This window comes from Rhinatrema bivittatum, chromosome 2 (genome assembly GCF_901001135.1).
Source record: "Rhinatrema bivittatum chromosome 2, aRhiBiv1.1, whole genome shotgun sequence".
Classification (NCBI taxonomy): Eukaryota; Metazoa; Chordata; class Amphibia; order Gymnophiona; family Rhinatrematidae; genus Rhinatrema; species Rhinatrema bivittatum.
The window spans coordinates 750,652,241-750,675,639 of NC_042616.1; the positions used below are offsets into that span (position 1 = coordinate 750,652,241).

Sequence of the window (23,399 nt, forward strand, 5' to 3'; positions counted from 1 at the left end):
GGTTTGGATGGCGCAGCCTGCCCTGATACGGCATGACCTGATCGGGCGAGGTCCCCAGATGGATGGGCTCCCTGACTGACAGGTCCAAAGAAGCGGGAACCACATCTGTCTGGGCCAGTACGGGGCCATGAGTATCAAGGTCCTCTGGTCCTGCTTGAGCTTCAAGAGAGTCTTCATGATCAGCGGCAGGGGAGGATATGCATACAGGAGACCTGTGCCCCAATGTCGGGCAAAGGCATCAGAGGCTGGAAGACAGTCTGACCTGAACAGGGAGCAGAATGTGCTCACCTTGCAGTTGTAGGGGAAGACAAAGAGATCCATGTCCGAAGTTCCCCACTGGCAGAAGATCCGGGTCACCACTGCTGGATTCAGCGACCACTCATGTAACAGGAACGCACAACTCAGACGGTCCACCACCACATTCTCTGCTCTGGCTAGGTACATCGCCCTCAGAAGCATGCTCTGTGACAGAGCCCAGGACCAAATCTGCACCACCTCTTGACAGAGGAGGAACGACCTAGAGCCTCTCTGCTTGTTGATGTACCACATTGCTACCTGATTGTCCATACCGATCAGGACTGCCTTGAGGGACAAGCAGTTTCAAAATACCCAACAGGCATAACGAATAACACGAAGCTCCAGGAAGTTGATCTGACAGATTCCTGAGCTGTCCACCAGCCCTGTGTGTGGAGGTTGTCCACATGCGCCCCCCCAATAGAGGGGGGATGCATCAGTGGTAAGCACCACCTGAGACAGGGCAGCCTGAAAAGGGAAACCCTGCTCCAGGTTGGATAGATTCTCTCACGAGGACAAGGAAACCTGTAGAGGCGGCGTGATGTAGACACGCACCTCGAGGTCCTGGGAAGTCTGCTGTCATTGTGACCGCAAGATCCATTGTGCCCTGCCAAAGGGGTGACATAGACAGACGCAGCCATGTGACCCAAAAGACGAAGTAGCAGACTAGGAGAAAGCTGTTGGCAGCTGCAGACCAAGCTCACCAGCGAGGATAGGGCAAGCGCCCCATCATGGGGCAGAAACGCTTTGGCCTGAACCGTGTCCAGACTGGCACCTATGAAGTTCAGGCAGGGAGAAAGGCAGAGGTGGGACATGGGGTAATTGATGACAAACCCCACCTCCAGCACCTGGATGGTCAAACATAAGGAGCGAAACATCCCCTGCTGAGAGGCGCTTTTGACCAGTCAGTCATCCAAGTAGGAGAAGACATGTACCCCCTGACACCAGAGGATGAACCCCCACCACTGCCAGGCACTTGGTGAAGACCAGATGGGCTGATGCAAGGCCGAATGGTAACACCCAGGAAGACTGCAATGTGGGCGTAGGCATCTTTCAGGTCGAGGAAGCAAAGCCAGCCTCCTCTTCTGAGGAGCAAGAGCAGGGTGCCCAAAGAGACCATCTTGAACTTCTCTCTTTGAGGGAATTTGTTCAAGGCTCTCAGATCGAGAATAGGGCATAGGCCCCCAGTTCTCTTTGGTATAGGAAATACAGAGAGTAGAACCCTCAGTCCAGCTGGTGGAGGGGAACGAGTTCTCCCGCTCCTGCCATTAGAAGGGTGGAGAGCTCTGTCAAAAGAATTTCCAGAGGAGTGGATGAAACCCATGATGGGCATGGGGGAAGTCCGCAGGAACGCCCCTGAAATTCAGCCGGTACCCTCGGCGAATAATTGTGAGGACCCACTGGTCCGTCGTAATGAGGGGCCAGCTGCAATCAAAATGACGCAGCCTGCCCCCAACCGGAGGGCAGGATGCCGAGGGTATGGCAAACTGACTCACGTGCCCTCATCCCCAGTCAAAACTTTGTGGCAAGGCCCTGCTGGGGGGCTGGCTGGGTCATGTATAATTGGTAGGAGGCGAAACAGGCGATGAGCATAGTGCGCCGATACCCCCTTCCTATCCAGGACATCTAGCGCCTTGTGATCCCATACCAGAGGGGCAGAGGCGTGAGTGCGGGAGCGCTTGGCTTTTTTTTTTTGAGAGCGGACTCCACTACCACGGACTGGTGTAAGAGGATGGTACCTCTCAAAACCCAATGCCTGTTGGACCAGGTAGATGGCATCCACCTTCCCATTAACAGGAGGAATGGACACAGGATGCTCCCAGATCCTAAGGAGGTGTTCCTTAAAGATATCAAGGACCAGGACAACCATCTCCTTTGGGACATCTACAAACTGGAGGACTTCCAGCATTTTATGCTGAGCGTCCTCTTCTGTGAGGAGCTGAAATGAGATGGCCTCAGCCATAGCCCAGACAAAGCCCGCTAAGGAAAGATCCTCCAGGGGAGATCTACGCTTCGCACCTGGTGGAGAATGCACCGAAAGGAGATCACCGGAGTCCTCAGAAGAGGACTCTGGAGGTATCATCTCCCCAGGGGTCACACAGGGCCTCTTCCTCGCGAATGGCCCCTGTCCAAACTCCTCAGTTTGGGACCAGGGGCTTCGATGGCCCCGAGGGTAGTACCAGCACTGACAGCACTGAGATCCCCAACAGCCCAGGAACAGGACTGGGAAACTCCGACTGCAGGACAAGCAGCCCCAAAGGTACCTATGGCTATAGCAAGTCTTCCTCCTCGGGAACCCAATAATGGGAATCACTCCAGAGGAGGGCATTAGTGGCTGCTGGGGATTCAATGGCCCTCCAGGCAGCTGCGACAAAAGGACACCTAGCAGGATGTCCAGTCGCTCTAACAAGGCCGTCTGAGGGACTGGGGGTGGCTCGATACCCCGGGCTAGGCTTGGAGCACTGCCATCTGAACCCTGCAGTACAAGTCCTCCTGAAAGTCCGGTGAAGTTAGGAAAACAGATGGAGGAGGAAGAGGCATCACCAGAGCCTCCTCGGAGCCCCAAGGAGGCTCAGTGCCCAGTACCAACATCAGTGGGGAACACCTAGGGCTCCCGGGTCTGATAGAGGATGACGCCTCTTCCCCACAAGGTCGCTTCGGGGGTGGCACAGTGGCTGCCAATGCTGTGCCAGTTCCAGAGCCGTGCATAGACAGCAACCAGTGGCAATGCTGGTGGGACTCTTCACGATGCTCGGCCCGGTCTTTCCCCTTCGCTGAGGAGGCTGAACAGCCCGATGTCTTGGAGTGCGACGACACCGGCAACGGCCTATCACTGGCTCCTCTCAAAAGAGACAGGCCCGCTGGGAGCGGGGAAAGGTACTGCTCCCCTTGGCCCCTAGGTGTCAACGCCTCCGAAGCCAGAGTAGATGCAGCAGACGTTTTGAGCCCAAAAAATCTCCATTTTATCCAGTCAGGCACAATGGCCTTTGTAGGAGTCATTTGATCGCACAGACGACATTCTAGGACGCTGCGCAATGCCCTCAAGCAGAGGATACAAACCTCATGTGGATCAGTAATCAACATGGTCTGTGAACACTGGGGACAGAGTCAAAAACCGGACGATGCTATGAAAAAAAAAACTGGTGAGCAGTCAATGGCCGGTGGCCACCGAAAAGCGACACACTGGGAATGGACTGTAACTAAGGAAAAAAGCAAAAACCTACCACACCACTGGACAGGGCACTGACGGGAGAAGAGGAACCAGACGCTCACAAGCGAAAACTGTGAAAAAGACATTTCAGAAACTCTAAAGAGCAGAGCTCCACCACTGCGAGGCAATTACTTCATGTAAAAAAAAAAAAAAAGTCTGAAAAGGGACCCTGCGTGGATGCACGGATAGTGGCATGCTAGGCATGCTCAGCGTGCCAGTCAAAGTTTCTAGAAACTTTGACAAAATTTTTCCGAGACAAACGCCATTACATGTCACAGACATGTGAGGACTACCATCCTGCTTGTCCTAGGAGAATGTTATTTTCTTCCTTCTCTATTAGATAGAAGTGTAGCCATTCTTGTAAATAAAAATACCCCATTTGAATTTGAACGTTTACATATGTTAATAGTCCTTATGTTGTTTTTGCCTCCCTATATGGAAAAAAATTTTGCTTGCTAATCTATATGGGTCAAATCAGTATTCCCATGTATTTTTCCTCATCTTTTGTCTAAACTAACTTTGTGGGAGAGTTATTTCTTTATATTGGGTGGTGACTTTAATGTAACTGATAATCCCTTGACTGTAATCTCTCTAAAACATCTAAAAAGAATCAGGTGGATATTGGAATAGAGTTTTTATATAAAGAACTTAAGCTGTTTGATTCTTGGTGGTTTAAGCACATAGAGGACAAAGAATACACTTATTTTTCTCTAGATCGTAAAGTATATTCTCATTCTCTGAGATTCTTGTTTTGACTTATTGGATCTTCCCTTCTCAAATTATAATGCAAGGTAAAGATACTTCACAATCTTGGCCGATGCCACCCATTTTTTTGAAGATAATTTTTTGCACGATTTTTAAGGGAGAATTCCCCTATTAAAGGTGGCCCTATTAAGTATTGGAAATCAGCTAAAGCTGTTTTGAGGGTATTTATCAGACATGCCTAAATAAGGACAGGAAACAAAACCTGATCAGATATTCTCTCAGTCGAAGAGTTTACATATGCAGACTATTTCTCCTGCTGTACAGCAGGAATTGGGTATGGGGAGGAAGGAACTGAATGGTTTGTTGGATATATAGGCACAGCGTAACCTACAATATTTCCAGTATAACCTTTATTAGTGGAAAAAGAAAGCAGAAAGGCTGATTGTGCATGGTGAAAAATACTTCCTCTAAACCTTTAATTACACAACTTAAATTTTAAGGAGTCAGTATGTGATACTACTCCAGCTAATTTGGCTAATCTATTCAGCATGTCTCTCTTCTATTTCTTCACAACATAGTTTTGTTTTTTCACAATTTGCTACTCCCACAAATATGTGAGGCCCACAAATTGGTGTTAGACATTATTCAAGAGGCTGATATACACCGGGTAATTTATGATTGGCCAAGGTGCTCAGCCCAGATGGTTTTATCGGCTTGTGTGTGATTCTTTGCTTACCCCTTTAAAAGATATGTTCCATGTGACTAAGGATGCTGGATGTTTTCAATCTAGCCATAATTTAGCTACCACTGTTTTAATTCCAAAGCCTGACAAAGATCCTAGTCTTCACACAATTATAGAGACCAATATCTTTATTAAATCAAGATGTTAAAATTTTGACAACTGTTATTGCTGCCTGGTTAAGTACTATTGTGTCCACCCTTGTCCACTCACTCATTCAAAAACTGGCAGCACGGACTGAGTGCACCAGTGCCCTAATGCTCCCTCCGTTGCTGACATCAAAAGAGGCCTGCTAATGTGCCTGACACCAGGCTCATGATAAAGTAGCATCGGTGGGCCGGATATAATAAGGACTGCAGAAAGTTTTGCGGGCCAAAAAGAAATAGTATCATCAGGCCGGTTCTGGCCCGCAGGCCTAAGTTTGTCCACCCCTGCCATAGACACTAATTGATCTCAGTTTTCATCTTCACTTCTTTGTGGCCAAAGATCATTTATTTATTTATTTAAAGGCTTCTATCCCACTCCATCACCAGTTTTAGATAGATAATGTATTAAACATTCATAAAATAACACTGAAATCATATAAAATAAACATTAAAATCACAAGACATTTAGAGCCACAAAGCAACGCTGTAATCTGAGCATTGTCAGGGTAACATGCCTGTCCAGAAAGTCATACTAGTCGATTTCAACAGCTGTGCTTATCCCATGCTTTCTTGAATTGTTAATGCTTTAGCCTCCAACACCTCAAATGAGAGGTAGTTCCATGTATCTACCATTGACTTTATATTTTACAAGAGAATTAGAGTCAGCATGTAAAGACTTGAATGCCACATCACCACATAAAAAGCTTGAAAACAAGTATAGTGAAACAGTCTCACAATAAACTGAAACAGCACAACAAGGCCTGTGTGTTCTGTTAAGTCAAGACTATTCAAATGTTTCCATTGTTAGGAATGACCCTTTAGGGCTATGGTTTCATCTTGAACAGAAGTCAAATCAAATTGCAAAATTAAAAAAACAAACAAAAAAAAAGCAAACATTTTTTAAAACCCTAGAGCAGAGCTTTCCAAACTGTGTGTCGGGACACGTTAGTGTGTCGCCTGCAGTGTGCAGGTGTGTCGCGCAAGCCCGGTCAACTCTGATGCAAGTTTGGGCTTTTCTTTTTCTAGAGATTCACTTTTTTTTTCAGTTTATGGGTTGCTTATTATTGGGTGATTTTTGCTGTCAATCGCGTTTTTTTGGGGGCCTTGGTGGGTGGAACGAGCCCAGCCATCCTTGCATTGGCTGCTGCTGCCGATGAGGCCTGGCCATGAGGAGTACTGACTGCAAGCAGCAGTGTCTGGTGATGATGGAAGGGAGTGAAGCACTTAACTGGCAACAATCAAAAAGACGAGGTACATGAGTGTGGGGGCCAGACATGTGCTGGGGGGAGAGAGATGAGTGAGTGGGGGGGCAAACGTGCTGGGAGGACAGACATGTGGTTGAGGGGGAGAGATATGAGTGTGTGGGGGCCAGACATGTGCTGGGGGGAGGAGAGAGATGAGTGTGTGGGGGACAGACAATTTGTTTTATTATTGTTTCTCATAAATTATAACAATAACATGAATCTTGGAATATATATTTTTAATATAAATTTAAGGTTTTCATGAGATAGGTTGTGTCGTGAAACATTTTATTTATGTATATATTTAAGGAAACATACATAAATTGTCGAAATATGTTTCGTTCGTTTAACCTTTAACCTCTGGTTTACTAGTAGACTGAATTACCGTGTCGTGAAATTATGTTTGTCTAAAAAGTGTGTCACCAACATGAAAAGTTTGGAAAGCTCTGCCCTAGAGATTTAAAATCTTCAAGCTACAGTATGCTTTAAAGCTGTTGATCTTTCTGCACCAAAGTTTCTGGATCAGAAAACAATGACCTATATATCTCTTGAAAACCTGTTGTGATACTTTAGCTGCTGCAAAACAAAGTAAATTATTGGAGCTGTATTTAACTTTATTGTATTTTATAATGTATTTTAGGAATCCAGTGCTATAAAACAGTATCTAAACCTTATCAGATGAAAACTGTTTCTTTTCACTCCTGCCCACGAACCCTTTTTCCACAAGACCTGGATTTCATGCTTTGGAAAACAAATGAGTTTCTGTTTCAATACACTATGTAACAGTGCCCCCTGGTGGAAAATTTGACTTGTAAGCTTTTTAGAGCTCTCTTCAAAATCAGCTTTGACATGATAGAAAAGTCAGTTTCTTATCTTTCCTTTGGTTCTGGCTTCAAGTTGCAAAACATTTTGCATAAAAGATCTCTTAAAAACTGACATTTAGGAACTTTATCCACTAAAGGTTTTCTCCCATTGTATCTTTAGAGGAAAACTGCCCTTGGCCACTTGAAAGAGAGGCAAGAATTATATAGAAAACAGCATTTGTAATCAAATCAGGAAAGCATAAACCATTAGTCATCTTGTTGAGAGAGAAAGGTTTGTTGTTCATGATTGGGAGTCAAAGCAAAGTACATCAGTTTTTTCATGAATATATTTCAAGCAGGTAAACAAAATGAAACTTGCCATGTATTCCCCCCCCCCCCCCTTTAAAACCATAGCTGTGTTTCCTTAACACAAGCCTTTCCCTCCCTCACAAATACTTTTTCTACGAGATCTATACAGCCACAAATTGACCCTACTCCAAAACAGTTAAATTGTGGATTCAAATAATAAAACTCCCTATATCAAAGTCATTCTTATAAACTGATTCATGGCATTAGTAAGCATCCATCTGAAATATTATGCCTAACTGATTTGTTTTGGATGCACAGCCTTTTAGTCTGTATGTTGCTTTCGTCTATGGCCAATCCTATCAGATGTTTTCTATCAATTTCACAGATCAAGGAAGGGAGAACACATTAACAAAATAATAATATAACATGCAGGATCCATTAGCTCTCTGCATTAATCGGAAACTTGTAGAGTATTAATCATTTTATAAGACTCACAAACTTAAGCAAATCCTTCTGTGCCTAATATACAGTAATCTGTTTTTAATTGATACTCATCTGTCATAATATAAATGATTCAAACATTGCTTATATTACCAGTGCTTTCAGATATAATCAGTGTACTGTTTCCTGTGGCAAATTTGCATATATATCTGCATATTAAATGTGTATTTCGTTTTCTGACATTTCTGTGTCCAATTAATTTAGTTCTTTTTATTAGAGGCAAAGAGGTCTTAGTGATTGGAGGTGAGGGGAAGGGATCTGGGAAAGGGGATGTCAGAAAAGGGAAAGAATTTCAGAGGAGGGAAACAAAGAAGAGATGTCAGGCAGGAGAGGATTGGGATTCAGGGAGTATAAAGAAAGATCAGGGATGGAGAGGTGAAATTTCTCTCAGGGGGCGGATGACAAAAGCTGCAACCTAAATGCAGTCTGCTACATTGCACACGCCATCTTTCGAATGGCAATGCAGTTCTCACACCCCTCATAACGCATAGATCTCTCATCTTCGAGACTGATACCCCTTCCTAAATCACACTCTCACCCTGACTGTCCTGGCATAAGAGCACTTCGGCGAGTGTGTCCACGCTGTTGTAGAAGGACCTGGGGGTTCCAGGGGGATTCAGGCTTTGCGGTGGCTGCCCAGGTAGCTCTGAAACAAAACAATTTCAGAAGCTTGCAACCATTATGAGCTGTGGGATTTTGTCCGTTTTCTTCCTCCCCATCTGCTACAGGAATGTTGTGAAGGTAGCAGATGAGATGCTGTAAGTTCCTATTGCGAAAAGTCCCTTGGCTGGATGGACCCCCACCTGTGGTTGGGGGAGCAATATCATGCTGGACTGGCACTAACTGTGCCACTTGCTCCCCCTTTTAAAAAAAAAAAAACCAAAAACAAAAAAAAAAAAAAACCTAATACACTACAAAAAAAAAAAAAGCAAATTATCAAATTATATATATATAATGTATTTTTTCCACAGGTGGCTGTATCTATTTTATTTATATATATATATATATATATATATATATATATATATATATATATATATATATATATATATATATATATATATATATATAATGGATACAGCCAACTGTGAAAAATTTCTTTTCATGTATTTTAACTATCATACACAAAGGTAGATATAGATAGATATGTATATTCTTGATACAAATTTCTTTTCATGTATTTTTTTCACATACATACACACACATTAGATTATACCCATGGAAATTCTCTGGAGGCCCCAATGAATTGCCCCTCCCCAAGCCCCAATACTCATCCCCATCATAGTCTGGCCTGCCCTCCCCCCTGCCCACTGCTATCCCCACAGCCCCAGGGAATAGTACAGCCTCTCTCCTCCATCTCCCCTAGCCCCAGAGGTTCTAACTTATTGCCCTCCAACCCCAGCACATGCTGTTCAGCCCCAGCAGCCTGTCCTCCCGCTCCAGCACAGCATGCCCCTGCAGACCCAGCCCCAAAACAGCCTGCTTGTCCCCTCAGCAGCTTGAGCCCCAGTTATTCCAGCCTCCAGAGATTGGCTGGGAGCTCTCTGCAAAGAGTGCACATATACAACCTCTCACCAACTGGTAGATTACACATACATGTGGCACTCAGTACAAACAAAATGGATAGCCACCCTCGCGCTGCTGGACTACTGTACTGTCTGCATCTTAATTTTGTTCAGTTTTTAGCAAAATAAATAACATTTCTAAGGAAGTAGGAATGCTCCAATTAATCTAAAGTACTTTTAATCTATTGGTTTATTTTACTATTCTCTGTCTGATCTTCTAACGACTACAATTTATCTACTTATAACTACCTAGTTATACACCTTGTTGACTCATGTTTTGAACTAATTCCCTTTTATAGTATCAAATCAATCAATCTGTTGAAAGTTTATAGGAAGTGGTGTTTTGCACATGCCTTCCGATCCTCTGCTGCTGGAAAGAAGGAGCCGGGTCTGTGATTGCAAAATCCTAGATGGGGGACTGTAGTGATTTAAATATTTAGTACAATAAATCAATTCAGCCAGCATTTTGAAGCATTCAATAATGTTCTTCTGACAATTCAAAGATTAAACAGAACTTCATTTTACTTCACACATCTTTACAATTGGAACATACATAAAAATAAAATTCAATTAAAACATAATTAAATATAATTAAAACAGACATAATATAATTAAAAAACAAACCTAACAGGCCATAAAAACAAAAATTAAAATTAATATAGTTCCTGAAGGTGATATTTAATCAGAGGTCATATCTTACTACAAATATAAATTCAGGGTCCCAAAATTACATTTTTAAAAGCCTGCCTAAATAGCCAAGTTTTTAGCTCTCTTAAATTATTTCATATCAAATAAAAGCCTTAATGTTTCAGGCATGGTGTTCCATAAGATAGGACCCTCTAGAGAACCTCTCCTACCCACCCACTTTCCTGCTCCATTCTCACACCACTCACAAACTACCACTCCTCTTTTAGGAACCTAAACAGAAAGTGGTCAATACAAAAAGAGATAAGCAGGGAACAAGAAAAAAAGCTTTTAATCATCTGATTCACTCCACACACAAAAGACAATGCCAAGTCCAGAGCTCCCTCTACCACAGCTCACTAACAAACCACTTCCTGCATGATGTGGGTTTTTATTTAAGACGTTTCTGTGCTGCCAACCTGGTTCTTTCAGGCTCCTCAAGGCAATGTACGGAGTAAATAAAATAAAATGACCACGCAATACAGAATACAATACAGTAAACATAGAAGATATGACTAAAACAAGTAAAAATAATATAAAATTAGACGATACAAAAACAGTCAACCTGGAATCTCATACCAACACAGAAATCCTACCCTACAACCACAGCTAATAACCACCTTAAAGGAATAACCATGTTTTCACCTTCTTGCAAAAGCTCAATTAAGCTCATACTGGATATCTAGGAGAAGTTTATTCCACATTAGTACCTTAGCTGCTATCCCTAAAGTTTTTAAGCACCTCTGAACAAATTGGAGCCTGTGCATCAGTCAGAGGAAAGTCAAAGCTGAAACTATTACAATATCCAGATGGGACCCTACCAAAGACTGAACTAATAAGATTTAGGATCAAGCAATGAGTATAAGTGATGCACCGGCGTAGATTTAAAAATGCTGTTCACACTACTCGAGCCACATGTTTTTCTAAGACCAGTATCAAATTCAGCATAGTTTCCAGAGACTTCACTACCTCTACCGACATAACCATAAGAGATCATTGCTAACAGATTGCTACTTCCAATAATAAGAACTTCAATTTTCTGACTATAAAGCAAAAGTCCATAATCCTGAATTAAAATGGATTAATGCTACAGTTTTTTTAAATTTGTTAATTGCCAGTTGTGCAAAACTCAAGGCGAGGTACAATAAAAACATACATAATTACAACCACAGAAAACAGCATAAATAAAAGCATACAATAAAACTGTTCATTCTACCATCTCTAAAACTTTCCTCAGGAGCACCCAGATCAGGCATAAGCCAAATTAAACAGGTAAGTTGAGTCCTGCTCTGAAGGTCTTAGTGTCTGCCTCAAGCCTAAGCTCCACAGGTAAGGAATTTCAGAACTGTGGAGCAGCAATGGAGAAGATTCTCTCCCTTGTCTCATGAAACAGTGCTTGTTTATGGGATGGGACTCTATTCTGAGATCTTAGATTACAAACTGGAATATAAACCTTCAACAAGGCATTAACCCATGGGAAGGAATTAATTTGTACAAGATGTACCAGATACATTATACTTTACTCTCCACTGAAAGGGAAGCCAATGTAGATCAAAAAGAACTGGTGAAATGTGCTCATACATGCGAGTACCAGAGATCAGTCTAGCAGCTAAAATGTTGTAAAAGTTGAAGAGGTTTCAAAGCAACAGCTGGAAGACCCAAGTAAACCGTAAACCACATTGCAATAATCAAGTGAAGATAGAATCAGAGCCTGAACCACTGAGCAAAAATCACTAGAATTGAGCAGAGGCTTTAAGCCACGAAGTAGATGGAGTTTGAAAAAGCCAGATCTAATGGCCGCCCTAATTTGATCTTGAAAACACCATTTGGAATCAATCCAGACACCCAAGCATTTTACCCTGTAAGATATCGGTATTGACACACAAAATAGTGAAGCATGAATGTTGTAAACTCAGCGGATCAGTTTTGGACAGGTTTAGAGACAGTTTATTATGACTCATCCATGATTTAACAGTGGACATATAGAGGGATAACAGCTTTGAGGCTCGCAAGAAGCTTAATAGGAGCTATGTAGATATTAAAATGTAATGCAGATAAGGCTGAACCTTGAGGAACCCTGGTGGGAATTATCGTACCAAGAGGAACAGCAAAAATTAATTCTAATTTGATGTGATCTCTCAGACAGGTAGCATCTAAACCAAGCCAAAATGAGTCCATCTAAACCAATCTCTTTCAGGTGAAATAAAAGGATCTCATGACTCAAGGTATCAAAGGCAGATGAAATATCCAACATACCAGTAGGTACTTCTTACCACTATCTAGTGCCCGACAAAGAATCCAATAAGGAGGTAATTAGAGTTTCCATGCTAAGTGCTTGACAGAAACCAAACTGAAAGTGATCAAGGAGACAATGATCATCTAAAGTCATTCAACTAGGGTAATTTCTTGAACTACTAGATATATCCATGCAGCCCCAGTGCTTGAATCAATGTCCAGTGGTTGCAGAAAAATATTAGACAAAACTGGAGATGGTGAGGAACCTGAGGGACCCCATATAATACATTCAATGGAGGGGACATAGTAACTTTAGCACTAACCAAACCCAAACAGTACGATAAAGTATAAGTCACTTCAGAACCTGTCCCTAATACCAAGCCTATAACATCTGTGGAGGAGGACTGTGTGGTCAATTCAGTCAAAGGCTGTGGACATATCTAGCAAAATAAGAAGAAATTCTTGATCTCCCTCATCTACCTATTGCAGGAGGTTCATCCCAAAGTGAAACTAAATCTCAGTACTATGGCCAGATCGAAAGCCTCCTTGACAGATCCAAACTGTTCCTTTCTTCTAAAACTTAAGTCAATTGCTAGGTCACAATCTGTTCAATAATCTTTACCATGAATGGAATATACCAGGTCTGAAATTAGAACATAAGGAAGCATCCAAATTCAATCATTTTAATATTGGAATTCTTACAAAAGGTTTCAAACCAGAGGGATCAGGGATGCAATAAACTCCACCTACCACAGAGCACTATTTACAGTTCTGCACAAAAGTTCCCTGGTCTCTTTCAGAATTTTTCTCAGGAGATGAGAGGGGGCGAGAGTCAGCAATGCAAAAAGCTGCCTTCACCTCAAAAAGAATATTCTCAACATCTTTATATGACAAGGAATCAAATTCTTCAAAAACAGAGAAAGCATTTTCAATTAGTGACTCTTCCTTCTCCTTCATACAGGATAAGATTCCCTGCTGTTCTAACTTCCTCCTCATAACAAACAAATTTATTACATTCCAAGATCAGGTGATCAATCCTCTCTCTCAATGCAAAGCATCTAATAAGTTATTAATAATCCCAAATTGTCTAGGCCCAAAACATACTGCCACAATTGTCAAAGCGAAATATTTTTTTGCGCCTTCAGTATAGAGGAACGATAACCATTAGCTATGATTCGCAACATGGCTAGGTTGTCCAACAATCTTTCAAGTTCATATACGTTTCTCCTATACTCGCAGAGCTTGTTTTAGCAGGAGGCATGATTTTAAGAGATGAACACAGACAATCTTCATTGGAACAATTTCATTTAAAATACGTTATATCCCCTGAATACCAGGAATCAACCAACCCCCCTCCCCCCACCACTAAAAAGTCTGTGCTCATACTTAAATGATTAACAACAAGTTTTCTAACACTCCTCATCAACTTTGCTTCCAATTCTCTTTCAACTCTCCACTGAGACATTGGACCCCACTCAACACTTTCAGGCCGATACAGTAAAAATCGCGTGAGAGCGGGCAAGTGCCCGCTCTCCCGGCGCGCGCACAGGAGAGTGGCCTGTGCACGCGATTCAGTAAATTAATTTATTTAAATTAGGGCCCGCTCTCTACACTGTATCAGCCCTGTGAGAGACAGAGACTGGTCAGGGAGGTGACAGGTGTGTGTGTGTGTGAGAGAGAGAGAGAGACAGAGACTGGTCAGGGAGGTGACTGGTGTGTGTGTGTGAGAGAGACAGAGACTGGTCAGGGAGGTGACTGGTGTGTGTGTGAGAGAGAGAGAGAGAGACTGGTCAGGGAGGTGACTGGTGTGTGTGTGTGAGAGAGAGAGACAGAGACTGGTCAGGGAGGTGACTGGTGTGTGTGTGTGTGTGTGAGAGAGAGAGAGACAGAGACTGGTCAGGGAGGTGACGTGTGTGTGTGTGTGTGTGTGAGAGAGAGACAGAGACTGGTCAGGGAGGTGACTGGTGTGTGTGTGCGAGAGAGAGAAAGAGACTGGTCAGGGAGGTAGGGAGGTGACTGGTGTGTACGTGTGCGAGAGAGAGAGAGTGACTGGTCAGGGAGGTGACTGGTGTGTGTGTGTGTGTGAGAGGAAGAGATACTAGTTAGGGAGATATTGGACTGTGTACGACAGACTGGTTGTGGGCCCTAAGGAAGAGGACTGTGAGGACAGAGCTTCAGCAGCCACTGCTGCTTCTGGTGAGTGCTATTGTCCTGCAAGGGAAAGGAGTAGGAGAGTTGCTGGAGACTAAGTAAAGGCGGCTTTTTAAGTTTATTTTTCTTGATTGACTGCCATTTTAATTATTGGACATTATATAATGTGTCTGCTATTTCTAAATATTTTATTGATATTTGGACAATTTTTAATAATTTTAATAAGTTTTTAATTGTTGGATGTTATTCTGTTAATAAGCTGTTTTGTAACAGCTAATAGTATAGATTTACAATTATTTCTAAGTGGGTATCTATCTTTAGCAGCTTGGCTTGCTCTGTTTTCCTAATAGGAGGTGTATTAGTGTTTAGGGCCTGGTTACATATTTGTAGTGGTAAATTATTGTATTTTCATAAGGAAGGCTATTGTGCTTGGTAGTAAAGGGAGTTTGTTTTGCTTTTACTGAGATGTCATCAGAACCAGAATATCTTTTTTTGTATGGTGCGTTGTACGGGTATTGCCCTTGTTCTGCTCTGCACCCATTTTTGGGGGTTGAGGGAGTTCCTCAGGATGCAGAATGTGTATTTACATTTTGCCCCGTGATGGTCACATGTTCAGTGTGTCACGCATGTGAGAACCATCTGTCAGGTGTGTCCCGGCCGAAAAAAGGCTGAGAACCACTGTGCTAGAGGGTGGGGACATCAACCAAATGACTCAATTCACAGTCCTTTAAGTAGATTCTAAGAAGGCATGACCAGGAAGCATGAGAGACGGGGATCATTTTTAATCCCAGTTCCTTTGGCTGGTCCTTGACTTTAAACAACCAATAAAGCCGACAATGGTTAACTTTTTTTTTTCTTAGCACTTTTACATTTGAAGTTAACTTGTCTATTTACAGCAGTAGTAAACTTTATTTCCATTTTAGCCCAGCAGTAAAGTTTTCTTAGGCTTTGTTGCAATTTTCAAAATTAACATAGGTTTTTTTTTCCCCCACACACTTTGGAGCACTTTACATAATAACTAATTAAATCGTAAGTAAAGTTAATTTTTTTTTTTTTTTTAAGAAGTAAAAGAAATCCACTCTACAAATTTCTCACTTTTTCAATGCACTATTATCTTAGCCTGAAAGCATGCTAAAACTAGTTTTACTTTCTGCTTAATGCATGTTTTTGTGCACTAAAATCTAAAAGTAAACTACATCAAGAAGTAAACTTCAGCGCACAAAAATGTGTGCTAAAACAGGAGTAGAAGTGCACAAAGCCTAGCCCACTTTATTACAACAGGCCCAATGAGAGAATGATCGCTACTTTGCATTACATACTTTTGAAATGTTGAATATTTTGTGTTTTGGCAAAAGGATAAGCATACATCTGTATGCTCTGGTGTGACTTAGAAAACAGGTATGTCTAGAAAATAGCTCCTGCATTACCTTCATCAAAGTCTGCGTCATCTTCTGTGTGCTGAGGAAATGGAAAGCAGTTGGTGATTTCAAGTCTGTCATCCACCACAAGACCCAGCAGCACGCCTTGGACCACTTCACTCCCCCGCCCTTCCTCCTGGTAATGTTTAATGATCTTCAGCACCACCTGCAACAAAGGAAAATTAGCAAGCTGAAGGAATTTTCTCTCTCTGGATCAGAGAAATTTCTAATTCAAATGCTCCATCCTAAATTATTATAACTAGCAAAACGCATTAGTACCTTGAGAACATATGCCAAAGATTGCAAGCCTGGCAAAACAAGGGTGGGGAAGAAAACTAAAAGATCAAATTATCTTTGAGACCCAAAGTACAGAGGCAGCTCTTCCTTAAAATAAAAAAAAAATAAAAAAATAAAAATTATAAACTGCAGTTACCATCCCAAACACTAGTCTAGGAAAAAATTATCCATAACACACACATTAAATGTGGAACTTTAAGGAAAATCTGAGAACTCATTCAGACTCAAAATTCAGTCCCTATCAGAAAAAATTGCCTTTATTTTTATTTTACAATCATCACTGGATTTTTCCCCCCTCCGTAGGTTTCCCTGGCAGTAAAAGTTCTCTGCTGTCCCTAAGCTAGAAGGGAAATCACTCTTGGCATTGCCCCTGAAGAAAATCTTTTCTTTCTTCCTAGAACTATCAACTCTGTGATAAGCCTGTGCTCCACCCACAACTAAACTATTTGCCAGAACATGCAGTCAATCTACAGCTCGCCAGGTAGTCACATCAAATATTAAGGCTTCCATGAAACCAAAGGCTATGTTCTTCTATGTCAAGGACAATAAACACTTGCCTGTAATCATCACAAATTATTCTGAACTTCGGGGCAATGAAAACATGTAAATTAACCTAAAACCACGATAAGCAAGTCTTTTGAATCTTCATTACGAGCCAAACTTGTCTGTAGAACTTGTGTCGAATCCACCATTTATGGATATTTACAGACTATGCTGTACCTTTATGTGGTTTTTGTTGTGTTTTGTTTTGTTTTGTTTTTTTGAAACACCAGATCTTTTGAAAGCATTTATCAGAGGCAAAACAGAGACCCAGGTTCAGGACTGGGTAAGTCCAAGCCAATAGTTAATTATACTTCAACAAGATATGCAACAGGGACCCACATGTGAACTTTGAAATAAATGGCCACAGACAAGGAACACAAAAGAGTCCTATTTCACCGAGGTCTGATACATCCACGCAGACTAAACTGGAAAATACACTCAATGGCCTTGTTGCTAACAAAGCACTATTTTACTGTCATGTCTATAGGTAAACTACCTACAATAATGGATTTCAGCACAAACAGATTTTGCATAAACATTGCACTTAAAAGATTCTGTGAACCATCCAAACTAATAAAACTGAAGCCTCCATTTCTATGGCAGAAGCATATTTCAGTCTACAACAAATTACACTGGGGAACACAATTTTCGTTGAGTTAGATCTGACACTTGGTTTTGACTACCTTTTGACATCTGAATTCAAAAATGACCCCAGTTTTTCTCTATCACGTCAACTTTTTAAGGTATAGGATACCCTCCCTTTGTCCCAAAAATCATACAAAATGTACATACAAAGGAAATAAAAGAAAAAATTATCTGAATATACTGTTTAGAGTTATTTTATTCATACAAAGGCTATATATTGTTACTGTAAGTCAAATTATGTACAAGTAGTAAAGTTCTGCTACCAAACATACATATTAAGATAAATATTTATGCTTATAGCTTTTCCGGCAGTGTTCAATCTGTGGACAATCTCGCCTGATATTCCAACAATAGTCAGCCAACATATGTACATCCCAACTACCCTGATACCGTGCCTCCATGACCTTCAAATCTTGGTGGAATGGTTCACCTTGCTCATCACTGACTGCACCAAGGTTTTTCAGGAAGTCAGCAAGATGGCTATGCAGAAAATGCACCTTGATGCTCATGTTGCAACGAAGCATTTTGAAGTTCTCCAAGAGTTTCTGGACAATTTCGGTGTAATTCTGTGCTCGTGTATTTCCAAGAAAGTCCTTGACAAGGTTTTTGAATGACAGCCAAGCATTCTTTTGGAGTTCCGACATTGTCCCAATGAAATGTTCATCTTTAATGAGATGCCGAATCTGTGGACCATCAAACCCACCGGCCTTTATCTTTTCAAACGACAGGCTAGGAAATGCCAAAATGAGATACTTGAAACAGTCTGCTTCAGCTGGAAAAGCTTTAACAAATTGCTTCGTGAGACCCAGTTTTATGTGCAGAGGTGGGAATATAATGTTCTTTCTGTCAACAAGTGGCTCATGTAGAATGTTTGGATCTCCAGGTTTGAGGTCAGATCTTGGAGGCCAATTCGACTGCACCCAATGCTTCTCACAAGCTCTGCTGTCCCACATACACAGAAAACAGGGATATTTGGTGTATCCGCGTTGCTGATAGGCTGTAGAGAAAAAACTTGACGTGATAGAAGAAAACTAACTGCAGTTTTGAAATCAGCATGCCTATTTAAGTGTAAAACAGCTGCAAAATCAAACTCAACAGGAATTATGTTAAAAATTGTTCCCCAGTGTTATCAAATAAAAGGTTAAATCTGTGGCATTTAAACAAAGATATCTGCCATTATGCGTCCTCTGCCAGATGCTCAGTGTCACAAAACAAGACTTTGTAGTGCAGGAAAACCAACAGCAAAGGCTACAAGAGCCAGGATTATCACTGGACTGTTGTGCAAGATTGCTGAGCATGGTATGCTTATAGTCGGTACTGTTCTAGTAATTAAAGCTGTATCTCATCACAAAACTGATGATAACCTAATAATTACTATAAGTCACTACTGTGCTGATAACTGAAAATTTCCAGCCTGAAAACATAGGAAGAGTTTATTACATTCATTGTCAAGTGTGGTTTTTGTTTGGTTTTGTTTTTTTTTTTTATTTCTGATACACAGAATGGAAAGCATTACTTCAGATGCATGTCAAAGACACAGCCAAGAGAGTGATGTACCTTCAGCTGTTTTTACATATTAAATCCCCCCTTTAAAAAAAAAAAAAAAAACAGTTGAAAACATGAAAGACATGCTATAAAAAATTTCAAGATTTAAATAAAAGCTGCTTTCCTGTTATGCGAATACAAAATGATAGCAGTTAATTCACCTAAAAGCCTAATGAATTAGGAAAAAATATTGACATAAAATGGATTATTCAATTTACTGACTAAGACAAAAGTACTGCACTGCAGAGAGAAAGGCTGCATCATGTATTGTAGGGATGTGCAATCATTCCATTCATTTTAATTTATGTATGCATAACTTTTCATTATTTATTTGTTTTACAGGCCTAGAACTTGTATATGCATAAAGTGCGACAAGGAATGTAAAACTGGAGTTATGCATGCAAAGTGACAAAGCAAATGGAAATGAAAATTAAATATAACAAATGAAATGGGCAGAATAAAATGTTGCCCATGCAAGCCCTTATAGGTACATTTTCAAAGGAGTTACACATGTAAATGTAACATACTATTCATAGCAATTTGCAAAAGCCGTTTACAGGCATTAAGTGCATTTAATGCAGGTAAAACCTATTGATAATTCAACTGCATACACTGTAGCAATCTTCAAAAGCCAACTTACATGAGTAAAGTGCATTTACATGTGTAAAATCCAGTTTTTAGCATGTAAATGCTTTTAAAAATCAGGCTATTAGTGTATTGTGTGGACTGGTCTCCTAAAATTCTGCTTTCGGGAACACAACCAAAGCAGTGAAGCCGTATTAGATGGCAATGTAAAGTCAAAGGTTGGGTTGCATAGATATGGAAACCGGAATCCTAATAGCCTCATACACTTAACATCTGGACACTACAATAGGAAAAGCATTTAATGTAAATAAACTGCCAAAAGGTCTAAGTGGGACAGCAGGAAAGGAGGAGAAACTTTCAACATCTCCTAGTTTACTGCTTTGTTTTGGAGGACTACACTGAATTTTTATCTGGCCCTGGTTTTAAGGTAGCCATTAAAAGGTGATAGATGCAGATGTGAGTGTCTTTTAAAAACTCATATTGCTTAAAGGAAGCCTTTGACCAATAAAATGAAGCTCTTGTATAATCAGATGTCACAGGCTTATTTCTTGAGGGTTAAAAACATAAGAACATGTCATACTGAATCAGACCAAGGGTCCATCAAGTCCAGCATTCTGTTTCCAACAGTGACCAATCCAGGCTATAAGTACCTGGCAAGTACCCAAAAACTAAGTCTATCCCATGCAACTGATACTAGTAATAGCAGTGGCTATTTTCTAAGTCAACTTGTTTAATAGCAGGTAATTGACTTCTCCTCCAAGAACATAAGAAATTGCCATGCTGGGTCAGACCAGACCTGTGGTACAGATGGACACAGGGAGCCTATGTGAGGGCAATACTGAAAAAGGGTCAAACTCTGGGAGTGGAGATAGAGTAGAAGGGCATGAGCCTAGCGGGGAAGGGGAGAGAGTGGAGGGTGGAGGAATTGGGGGGCTTGAGAAGGCAAGCCCAGCATCCTGTTTCCAACAGAGGCCAAACCAGGCCACAAGAACCTGGCAATTACCCAAACACTAAGAAGATCCCATGCTACTGATGCAATTAATAGCAGTGGCTATTCCCTAAGTAAACTTGATTAATAGCTGTTAATGGACTTCTCCTCCAAGAAATTGTCCAAACCTTTTTTGAACCCAGCTACACTAACTGCACTAACCACATCCTCTGGCAACAAATTCCAGAGCTTTATTGTGCATTGAGTGAAAAAGAATGTTCTCCGATTAGTCTTAAATGCTTTCCCATAATTTCAAGATTCTTCCATAGCTTCCACAGACTGTCCCTACCCAGGGCCTATGTTCATGTTTACTCAGCCATAGTAACTTCTCTCCCTCTCCCCCTCCATTAGTCAACTGCCCTCCCCAGTCGGCTTGATATCCCTCAAGTCCATTTCGTTTTAACTGTACACATTGTTTTTTCCTAGTTATGTTTTTTCCAAGTTGTTCTCATCCTTGTTCATTGTAAGACATATTACTGTCATTATTTATTACCTGTTGGAATGTAAACCGGAGTGATAAGTAACTCTGTTACCTGAACCTCGGTATAAAAAAGTTATAAATAAATAAATAAATGTGCTACTTGCTAACTTCATAGAATGCCCTCTAGTCCTATTATTCGAGAGTGTAAATAACCAATTCACATCTACTCATTCAAGATGAGCTTAAAGACCTCTATCATATCCCCCCTCAGCCATCTCTTCTCCAAGCTGAACAGCGCTAACCTCTTCAGCCTTTCCTCATTGGGGAGCTGTTCCATCCCCTTTATCATTTTGGTTGCCCTTCTCTGTACCTTCTCCATCGCAACTATATCTTTTTTGAGATACGGCGACCAGAATTGTACACAGTATTCAAGGTATGGTCTCACCATGGAGCGATAGAGGCATTATGATATTTTCCGTTTTATTCACTATTCCCTTCCTAATAATTCCTAACATTTTTTTTAACTGCTGCAGCACACTGAGCCTACGATTTCAATGTATTATTCATTATGACACCTAGATCTCTTTCCTGGGTGGTAGCTCCTAATATGGAAACATCGTATAACTATAGCATGGGTCATTTTTCCCTAAATGCATCACTTTGCACTTATTCACATTAAATTTCATCTGCCAGTTGGATGCCCAATTTTCCAGTCTCACAAGGTCCTCCTGCAATTTATCACAATCTGCTTGTGATTTAACTACTCTGAATAATTTTGTATCATGTGCAAATTTGATTACCTCACTCGTCGTATTCCTTTCAGATCATTTATAAATATATGGAAAAGCATGGGTCCCAGTACAGAACCTGAGGCACTCCACAGCCCACCCCCCTCCACTGAGAAAACTGTCCATTTAATCCTTCTCTGTTTCCTGTCTTTTAATCAGTTTGTAATTCTCGAAAGGACATCACCACCTATCGCATGACTTTTTACTTTTCCTAGAAGCCTCTCATGAGGAACTTTGTCAAATGCCTTCTGAAAATCCAAATACACTACCATCTACCGGTTCACCTTTATCTACATGTTTATTAACCCCTTCAAAAAAGTGAAGCAGATTAGTGAGGCAAGATGTGCCTTGGGAAAGCCATGTTGACTTTGTTCCATTAAACCATGCCTATTTATTCTGTGATTTTGATCTTTAGAACACTTTCCACTATTTTTCCTGGCACTGAAATCAGGCTAACTGGTCTGTAGTTTCCCGGATCACCCCGGAGCCCTTTTTAAATATTGGGCTTACATTAGCCACCTTCCAGTCTTCAGGTACAATGGATGATTTTAATGAAAGGTTACAAATTTTTACTAATAGATCTGAAATTTCATTTTTGAGTTCCTTCAGAACCCTGGGGTGTATACCATCCAGTCCAGGTGATTTGCTACTCTTTAGTTTGTCAATCAGGCCTACCGTGATTTGGTTCAGTCCATCTGAATCATTACCCATGAAAACCTTCTCCGGAACGGGTATCTCCCCAACATCCTCTTCAGTAAACGCTGAAGCAAAGGCTGCTTCAGAGGTTTTGCCTCTATGGCCAACTTCTTTTCAAATTTTGTCTTAGCCTGTCTTATTAATGTCTTACATTTAACTTGCCAATGCTTATGCTTTACCCTATTTTCTTCTGTTGGATTGTCCTTCCAATTTTTGAATGAAGATCTTTTGGCTAAAATAGCCTCTTTCACCTCACCTTTTAACCATGCCGACAATCGTTTTGTCTTCCTTCCACCTTTCTTAATGTGTGGAATACATCTGGACTATGCTTCTAGGATGTTTTTTTATTTATTTTACATGTCCACACCTCTTCCACACTTTTTACCTTTGTAGCTGCTCCTTTCATTTTTTTCTAACTATTTTTCTCATTTTATCAAAGTTTCCCTATTGAAAGTTTAGCACTAGCGCCATGGATTTGCTTACTGTCCCTCTTCCAGTCATTAATTCAAATTTGATCATATTATGATTACTATTGCAAAGCAGCCCCATCACCGTTACCTCTCTCACCAAAACCTGTGCTTCACTGAGAATTAGATCTAAAATTGCTCCCTCTCTCGACTGTTCCTGAACCGATTGTTTAAAAAAAAACTGTCATTTATTCCATCCAGGAACTTTATCTCTCTAGCATGTCTCAATGTTACATTTACCCAGTCAATACTGGGGTAATTGAAATCTCCCATTATTACCGCACTACCAATTTGGTTAGCTTCCCTAATTTCTCTTAGCATTTCACTGTCCGTCTCACCATCTTGGCCAGGTGAATGGTAGTATAGCAAATGTTGCTTACCTGATGTAACAGGTGTTCTCACAGGACAGCAGGATGTTAGTC

The 23,399-nt window shown here is 41.1% G+C and overlaps 1 protein-coding gene across 1 annotated transcript in view; it reads right to left on the reverse strand.

The window, feature by feature from the left end:
- Nucleotides 1-23,399, reverse strand: part of EIF3H (eukaryotic translation initiation factor 3 subunit H) — a 327,223-nt gene that overhangs the window by 164,664 nt on the left and 139,160 nt on the right. The window contains exon 2 of the mRNA XM_029591919.1: nucleotides 16,012-16,168. Within this exon, the coding sequence (XP_029447779.1) occupies nucleotides 16,012-16,168 (157 nt within the window). The remainder of the gene's footprint in view (nucleotides 1-16,011; nucleotides 16,169-23,399) is intronic.